The following is a 9,150-nucleotide window of genomic DNA, read 5'->3' as shown; positions in this document are numbered from 1 at the left end:
TAGGTACTGTGGGACTGCTGTTAGGTCCACCTGAAGCTGTCCCTTCTCATGGGGCAAGTGCTCCAGCCCCAACCACCTTGGTGGCTCTCTGCTGACCTCGCTCTACTTAATTGTTCTTTCTTGTGTCAGGGGGCTCCAAACTGGACACTACTCTAGATGTGGTCTAACGAGTGCTTAATAGAGGCATGTAATCCCTTCCCTCGGTCAAGCTGTGCTTCTGTTCATACAGCCCAGGGTTCCCCTAGCTGCCTTTGCTGCTTGGGCACACAGCTGCCTCATGTTGAGCTTGCTTCTTGGGTAGGAACTGTTTGCCATGTCTACTTGCTGTAGCATTTAAAGTATATTCAGACTTTGGTGCAATATGTGGTAGCAATGTAGAAATGTACTGTTTTAAGAATAAATTTGTATTTCTATGCTATTGCTCTGTTGCAGGTTCATTTACTGTTTCAGTTTTGGTAATTAATACTGTAATGTGAGTAGATCAATACAATTCTAATAATAGCATCAGGATACTTTTAATCACAAGTACAGAATACTAGCTATAAAAAATGCACCATATTTAAAACAATCAACCAACCAACTCCACCATGCTCTTTGTTATTTCCCCTTTAGCCCCTAGAGATAAGCTTGAGGGTTCTTTTTAACCACTCTAAACCACCTACTTTTCTCCCCTGTGTCTTGAAATGGCTGAATGAATCCAACAACTCTGAAGCTAAGGCTCCCCAAAAGCTTTACTATGTGATTGATTAAAAGGATCTGTTTATTGTGCATGAACTTGCATCAGATTTTATAAACTACATGCCATTTTAAAAACATGATGGAATGTGCATATTCTTACTCCAGACCCTGCATTGAAGCTAATATATAGCTTCAATAGAAGTATTCATTACAGCAGCTTGAGTTTTACAGATTGTTTGCAACTGTAAAGGCTAAAATGAAGTAGTATCAAGAGCGGAAAAAAGTTAAGGATAGCTTAGTGTTTTCCCTCCTGTCACAAGAAACAGCCACTTTGGGGTCACAATTATTCTGAAAGGATATGATATTCTGGTACATTAAACATACACAATATTTATTGCAAATATTCAGTTCCAAAATTGCAAATTGTTAACAGCCAATTTTGTACTGCTGTTAGACACATGTATTGATAGTTAAAATCTAAGGCAGTTAAAATCCTGTTAAGCAGTGTTATGACTTTTTTGCAGCGTTAATCTGCTGCTTGAGAAACTACAAGCACAGGTGAAAACTCTGCTTGAATATTCTCGTGAAGTGAGATGAAAAATAAATGGCAAAAGATAGGTTACAGTTTGGATTATTAGCAGTGTTATCTTTTAAAATTATTTTTGTAGCCTCAGCTGAAAGAAAACATTGAAAGCTTGCACTTGTTTCTGGCTTCATTGCTCTCCTCCATTCTTAGTGTTTCTGGGGCAGAAATCTAGGATTTTTTTAATTAGAAGCAAAACGTGCCAGCAGTGACTCAAATCTAATCATCACCCAGATATCTCAGTATCCATTTCTTTTATAAAACTTGGCTCTTGCAACCACATCATTGGCATAGTCATTGTGCGTTGTGCCAATATCCATTCTGTCGTAGGTCTGGACGTTTTTAGCTCCCGCATTATAGGCTGAAATCCCACCTGAAATGAGAGTAAAAGAAACAAATAAACAGAGGTGATACTTTGTCAGTAAATAAGCAAACAAACAAAAATCACAACTTAAATGTGTTGCTTTAGTTTGCAGCTCTCTTTTCACCAGTATTGTATTACCATTTCCACCTATTTTGCCACTGAGGTGTTCCTTTTGTGTTTTAACTTTCTGAAGAAATCGTAATTTCTTCCTTTACATCCAGACTTGGTGATCATTGTCCCCTTGCTGTATTTTGCTAATGTAACATCTTCAGTTGTATGACTGCTTCCTTTTGTGCATATTCCTTCATGTCTACCCACTTTAATTACCTCAGACGTATTTGTATTGTAGTTGGAATAAAGGGATCCAACCATGATGGCTTCAACTGTAATCAGTGCTCAAGAATATAACCAGGTTTCCTTCAGAGAGGACCATACATTTTCAAAATTAATGCGTTCCTTCTTTGGAGTTGCCAGGATAGTTGCTTTTTGTGGGTGGGTATAGAAACGCAAAACAAATTAAATGGAGAGAGGTGGGGAAAAACCCACCCTTACTCCTTGCAACTGAAAAATATCATGACATATGCCAAGTTTTCCAAAAGCCATCTTACTCTTCTATTCCTTTTAGTGAGTATTGTGGAATACTGTTCCACACCTCAATAAAATGAACAGGGGGACTGGGATGTGTTTAGTTTTCTGAAGTGCTCGGTTTTACAGCGTTATCGTGCTTGACTTTTATTACGCGAAGCGTTTGAAAGCTGACATTTTAAAGCTGACAGAACTCTACCTTTGAGCTGCTGTTCCTTTGTCCATGTTGGGAACTTCTTCTGGATTTCCCTTATCATCCCACATAAAATCTCTGTGCCTTGTGCTAAGTGCTCTTCACTGTCCCATGACCCGACAATCTTATGGTACCGTTTGTCAACCTGAAAGTGAGACAGCAATATCAGCACACCAGAAACCCCACTATTTATCCAGATCTCTTCATTACTTACAGGCTGCTTGTATTCATTTTGATCTTTAATCTCATGGTTTACCTTTTTTGCAATTGTATAGAGAGGCAGCAAACTTAGCTCAAGGCACAGGCGAAGCCAGCAAATGTGTGAATAGCAGACTATCGGAGCACTGAAGGGGAATGCCTGCCCCACCTCCTTGTCTGTCAGAGCCTTAAAAAACCAATGCAGCTGCTGCTGTAAAGGTGACAGGGTGCAGAAAGCGGGCTTACTGCTGCTTAAGCTTTTCCAGCTGCAAGGTGACTGCTCCTCTCCTCCCCTGTTTCCTCTAGGGACCTCCCCTCGATCTGTGCCCCAGTTCTGCCCTTCTCCTTCTCCTTCCCCTTCTCCTTCTCCTCTTCTTCTCCACCTCTTATCCATTGGATAGTAAAGCACAAGTCTGAGGGGGCTGGGGCTGTTACAAAAGCAGATCCCGATGCGTGCAGCAAATGTTTAGGGATTGTATGGATAAACGTACAACTTGCCAAAAAAGTGAGGGGTGATGTAGGCATGAATAATGAAGCAAGATCCCCCACTAGCCAAGCCCCTGTGGTACATAAAGGGTAATTAACCCGACTATATGTAGCTGCAGCCTACAGGCCTCCATGCTTAGTTAAAAAAAAAGCTTTTTGTAACAAGATTTATTATCTGAAGTATGAAATAGGAACAATTAATCTCTTCATTCCCAAGAGAGTGCTGGGAAGCAAGCAGTGGTTTCATGGTGCAAACGCAGTCTGCTCATGCCCTGACACTCACCAGGTCCTTTGCTGGTGCCAGGAGCTGACAGCCAGGTCAGTGTTGGCTTTATTTTGGCCAAAGAGTTGTCTGAAAAGGCCTACGGGGTTGCGTTTCAACAGGGGCCCTGCTGCTTTTCTGACTTTCTGCTCCAAAAGAAGGATGAGGTTTGTGTTTTTGAGAAGGTTGACCTTACCTGCATTAAACCAAATGCATTTCCGTGGTCACCCCAGCCATCCTTCAGCACTGTCCCAGCGTGTGACTCTCGAGAGATAATACCAGCAATCACAGCTGGGTCAACACACTTGCTGTTGCCAACTTTTGTAATCTTGGCTTGGTATTTCTCCATGTTCTTCAAATCTCTTTCTGCAATCTTCTCTGAGGCAGGAACTCCTACAACACAATGTGCATGACTTTTCCTTTCGTTTTTAAAATCAGAAACAAGTTGTTCTAACAGTCATTATGACTGAGCTGACATTTTGAATCCTTCTGAATCTATTTAGAGAGAAGCAATGATAGAATTGACCAATTTTGCTGAAGGGTAAGTGCCCTAGAAATCAATACACAGATGATATAAAAGATTTTTTCAAATACAGAGGGCAGTTCTCTAGTGTGCAGACTAAAAGGTGGATCTTCTTGTTTTAAATCTAAGCCTTTGGGTGGATTAGTCCCAGATTTAAGTCCTTTTAGTTTAGGACTATAATGGGAAAATGTTCAGAAACTTAGGTCATGAGGGAAACCCTCTTAAGGGAGAGAGAAAAGCAGGCCCGATGGCAGGGGTTGGATGCACCCAGCAGACCTTGCATTTTCTCTGTGGTGGTCTTGAATATTCCATAGAACATCTCAAAGGCAACTCTATTCCCAACATAAACTTATGTGCCCACGTAGGATCTTTGTTGGCTGTGGAAAAATCTACTCGTGTGGCAATGACTGACAGCCAAAGACCGGGATCCGTAATAGGCATGAGCTTGTGCGTGGATGTAAGGGGACATGAACAACTGAATTAGTGCCTACCTGCATAGCTCAGACCTTCTGGTTTTGCGGTTGCCTCCGAAGCTCCAGTTGTGTCAACATTCAGTATATTCCCATAACGCTCCAAACAGCCTAAGAGCAGTATTTACAACCAAACATCAGGCCAGCGCAGTGTGTGACGCATGCCGTTAAAAAGTTTTTAGATCTATGACTGAAACCCATGGCATCATTTTGATACTAGCGCAGGCATTTGCGCTAGTAGATGCGGTCACGGTATAGTATGCTCTGGAAAGGATTACCTTTCGGTCATGATAGCATAAAGCCACAGTGTAGCTTATGAGGTGAACTGGTGCTTTATGCACAATTCATCTCCTCAAATTTTAGCTTGCCTGAAACTTAGCTGTCCAGTCTAAGCTTGTGACTTGGGCTGCCCGCATAGCCAATGGAAAAAGGCACCTCCAAAAAGCGATTTTTTCTATTCCAAAATTAAAAAAATCTATGGAGTCAAAAGAAATCCTACACTACTTACTGGCTCCAGCTTGCTTTTCCATAGCTACCATCAACAGGAAAAATCGAAGAGAAACATCCTTCAATTACATCCATTACAATTTATCTGACTTGCAGTTTGTTTGACTTGCAATTTATCTGCATTTATCTGTTGCCTAAATACGCCGTTGCAGAAGGGAAAACACGCAAAGAGCAACTGAGAGGAATAATGCTAACCCAAGCCCAGCAGTTAATGGAAAACAGACTTTGGTACAGTGAATTATTTACAAGAATTTTAGACAAACATCACAGACCTGACATGTTTGCTGCAGGATGTCTCCCCACCTTCTCGCCGCACGTCCTAGGAACAAACGGGCTTTTTATCTGCTGGCGACGTTTTGGAGCAGCTGACTCAGTGCACTTCCCACACGCTGCTGGTATTACGGGAAACAGGAACGCCTAACAACTTCTTGTGCATACACCCAAACACAACAGGATTTCTGCTCTACAGCACGAATACAATTACGACTTTAAAAATGAAACACCTTTTAATTTAATTTTAAACCCCGTTGCTAATAGTTTGGAACTAGGAGGAGCCTCGTCTGAAAACAACTGCCCCCCTTCAGCTGTTGAAAGCAATAATGTGCTGACAATGGGAAAACGGGAACCTGCGCTTTTGGATGTAATAAAGTTTTTGCAGGCAAAGACCCAGCCACAATAACATGACACAGAGCTGCAACCACTGAGAATTTGGATATGCAGAGACTATGCCAGGTCCCTCTTGTACAGTGACAACAAAGGTGGAGGCACAAACCCAAATTCGCAGGTGGCGTGGGTCAAAGCCACTGTAGCTGTTCAGCAGTAAGGAAAAAAGCCACTGGATGGCAGACCTCCCCATCACTGCTAATCCATCCTGACATGCATCTCCCCCACGGTAAATTTTGTGAGGGTGAAATGTTGTTTCACTCTTTCGTCAGCTCTTTCACATTTTAAGCCGGGGAATTCATCCTGTGTCATAGCATTGAAAGATTCAATTCTGTAAATTTTTCCTGTACATGCCTCACATCGAGAACCGGCTGCAAAAAGTCACAGCAGCCTGTGCACGGAGCTCTTCACATTCACTATCACGAGTGGGTTTAAAGGTTGAAACACAGGGAAGTACCTCTGTCAGGAAGGAAAACAAAACAGATATGGCTCATACAGGAGTGACATAAAAAGATATTGAAAATTCAAAACACCACTGAAGATGATTCACAAACCAGTAATTTCCAAACGGCCTGTGCTCCCTTCTTGCTTGGGGAGAATCATAAGGGATGTACTAGTCTGCTTCTTCTACATCACAGTAATTGAGGCAGGCAGGTAGATCCTCCCGTGTTTTCTGGAGCCCTATCTAGAAATTATTGTTTAATCATATATGCGTGCATGGAGCCCCACATGTCCTGGGAAGTGTTTTCCTCAACAAACCTGTATTCAGACTGCTGGGGGAGAATGGCATGTCCACATGAGGGTTCATCATAACAACAGCCCTGTCTGTCATCTGTGTGATGTCGAGCAGGCTGCAGCTTGCAGGCTCCAGTGAGAGCTCGGAGCTGCTGCAGGCTCGGAGCTGCTGCAGGGATGGAGAACCGGTTACGGCTTTTGCCAGTGCTCTTTGCAGCATCTCTCGCTTGTCCCATTGCTCGCTTGTCACCGAGTATGTAAGCCACACCGCATTGCGATTTCTCCTGCTATGTCAGGGGTACAAGCGGCGGCTTTGGGCAGCCTCAAAAGTGCCCCAAATCGTGGTTTATCTCCTGGATTCCCCTTGCACTTGCTGTTAGTTGCGGCAATCGGCAACCTCCAGTTCAGATCCAGCTCATCCTAGTTTTACTTCATCTCTCAGAAATGCCACAAAAAGCCTGTCAGAGTGTGGTTCTGCCATGAAACTCGGACGCTCGTGTTGACCTCACCGCGGAGTGCCGCGAGCCAGCGCCGTGTGCTGCGGGTTGCCCCACCGCGCTGCAGCGCTGGGGGCCGGTGCTTCTTCCCTCCCCAGAAACCGCTGCTGATTTCAGTCCGTGTTTCTGTGCAACTGCACCGAGGGCAAGGGCATAATCTGAAGGTAGGGGGAATGTACACGTACATGACTGAAGGAATAATTTGACTTGTGGATCGTCCGTCAGGAGGGGAAAAGCCTGAAAGAAAGCGTAGGAAGAGGGGGAAGAGAGCCAGTCAGTTAAATCTGGTTTCCACCAGTGAAAGACTTATCAAGACAGAAACGTACTTATAAACTGAAAATGTTTGGTGTAAGAACTGAGATAACAGCTGTGGAGGCAGGCCCTGGCATTTTTTAGAAGCAGATTATGTATTAATTGAAAGGGATTCAGAGAGTCATTTCTCATGGGGAGTGAGTGTTGGCTCGTCCGCAAAAGCTTCACCTGAAGAACACCCGTGTTAAGCTCCTGAGAGGGCAGGCGATAGCACACAGCCTGGGACAGGGCGGCTTGGAAATGTTTTCAATTAGAGGCAAAGCAATGACTAGCGTGCTTTTTTTTAACATCGTGCTGCAGAAATGAACGAAACTTCATCTATTTTTAAATAGTATTTAACTATTTTCTATTTAACCGCTTTTCAACTCTATTTAGATGGTTTTTAACTTAGGAGCGTGACTTGACTTGTTTCTACTGGATTTACTTTTGCTTTTGTTGTCCCTAGGTGTGTCCTGTCCGGCTTTGCAGCATTTTTGATGGCTAGAGAAACAATGAAATAGTGACCCTTCCTGAGTCAGAAGGTGGAAGTTGGAAGTTGGGTAACCCTGCTGGGAAATGTTTAAGCAATGCGTGACAGCAGTTGTGATTTATGTTACTTTTAGCTCCTGTTTATCTTCAGTAACTAGTAGTAAGGACCTCTTTCCTTAAAATAAAACAAGTCTCTTTTCCATTCTAGTAAGCCAGTGGTTGAGAGTTTTGGCATACATTTAATCGAAGTTCTCTCCGTAAAGGAGGGAGACCCAAGGAGGTCAAACAGGACCTGTCTGATACAAAACAATGATTAAGGCAGCATAAAGCAAATTAAGAATGTGCTTTTAGGCCCTTCCTGCATTTCACAAAGAATCACACAAGCCCAATTGTAATAAAAATTTTGAGTGGATTATCCTTCACATGTTTTACTACTGCAGACTTGTTTTAGAAGCACCCATGGCTTCTTGGTGTTGGATGTGGGATTAAATTGGCTCTTTTCTTTTTCCTATGTAATTTTTAGATAGTGTAGTCCCATCAGTAAACTATACCATTCATGATACATGATTCTCAACTACTGCTCTGGTAATTTTTTTTTTTTCTGTAGTAACAGTTCATATTTAAGAAATTAACTTAAGACACCAGTATAGCCAAGCTCGGTTTTATAATTTAGCATTTAAGCAATCAAAAAGACGTTAAGCCTGATAGTGCAGATCCAACAGAGTACGGAAAGAAGGAAAGCAGTAGCTGTGGCTGTTACAGGGAACAAGTTGCACCATGTGTTTCAAAACCGTGCTGGTTTTATTTATTGGTTTGGTTTCAAAACTCCCCAGTAGTTTTCAGAAGTTCTACTTGTCCCGTCAGCAGACGTAAAGCCCCATGCTGGCGAGTGCAAACAGGACTGAGACGTGAAGCTTACAGAAATTGCACACATTTCAGTGTCTTTTGTACTAAGTTCCTTTTTTTAAGCCTTGGGTCTTGCAAAGCTGAGCTGAGGCTTTAGATAAATTCTGAAGTATCTTGGAAGTCTTGCTCATGGCCTCACCTAAGTGCAGCAAAGGCCATTCTCGTTGTAAGGTAAATACTAAAGAGCGATACTTAAATGCTTTGTATTCATTGCTGATTAAAAATGAAAGCTGAAAATGGGAAACTACATGTATTTTTGCATTTATGTGTACCTGCTCTATTCTGTCCACATGGACGTGGCAAACCTGTTTACTTCTTTCCCTTTCCTGGCTGTCTATTATGTAGCTGTAGACACATATACCTTCCTTAGCATGTTTTTTCTTGTCTAAGCCACCCCAGTTCTGCAGTCTTTTCAGGCCGCGTTCTCTTCACTTCTGATCATGGTTGTTGCTGCGGTTTTGAGGTTCTCCAGCTGGTCCCCATCTTCGCTGAGCTGTAGCTACCCAGACCAAACACGGTCCTTGGCTGAGGCCGTTCTGGTGGTGATTAGCACGAAGGCTTCACGTGTCTTGAAGAGGATAACGCTATGTTGTGCCCCCCCCAGCGTGGCGCTTGCCTTCGTACCACAGCAGGACACTTCTGCCCTCCCCACTCCCCGTCTCCCACCCCGCTGCCTTGCTCTGGCCCTGGGTTTGGGATGCTGGCGGTGTCAGTCCCCAG

At 43.2% G+C, this 9,150-nt stretch overlaps 1 protein-coding gene across 1 annotated transcript; it reads right to left on the bottom strand.

Annotated features, from left to right (window-relative positions):
- Positions 1 to 1,500: 1,500 nt before the first annotated feature.
- LOC104082642 (lysozyme g-like) lies at positions 1,501 to 6,467 on the bottom strand. The gene is made up of 5 exons (XM_009585843.1): positions 6,272 to 6,467; positions 4,364 to 4,453; positions 3,546 to 3,742; positions 2,410 to 2,548; positions 1,501 to 1,634 (listed from the first exon to the last, which is right to left on the bottom strand). Exons 1-5 carry the CDS (start codon positions 6,465 to 6,467, stop codon positions 1,501 to 1,503), a joined length of 756 nt encoding a protein of 251 aa, XP_009584138.1.
- Positions 6,468 to 9,150: the final 2,683 nt, after the last annotated feature.

Source organism: Fulmarus glacialis, unplaced genomic scaffold (assembly GCF_000690835.1).
Source record: "Fulmarus glacialis isolate BGI_N327 unplaced genomic scaffold, ASM69083v1 scaffold4419, whole genome shotgun sequence".
In the NCBI taxonomy this organism is placed as follows: Eukaryota; Metazoa; Chordata; class Aves; order Procellariiformes; family Procellariidae; genus Fulmarus; species Fulmarus glacialis.
Note: the sequence above shows the minus strand (reverse complement) of the source record. Positions and strands in the feature narration are given on the sequence as shown.

Coding starts and splice junctions, on each gene's coding strand:
- LOC104082642 (XM_009585843.1), bottom strand. CDS start 6,467: ATGCTGCAAAGAGCACTGGCAAAAGCCGTAACCGGTTCTCCATCCCTG. Junction 4,454..6,271: donor CCCCAGCAGTCTGAATACAG/GTTTGTTGAGGA, acceptor TACTGCTCTTAG/GCTGTTTGGAGCGTTATGGG. Junction 1,635..2,409: donor AAAGGAACAGCAGCTCAAAG/GTAGAGTTCTGT, acceptor CTCTCATTTCAG/GTGGGATTTCAGCCTATAAT.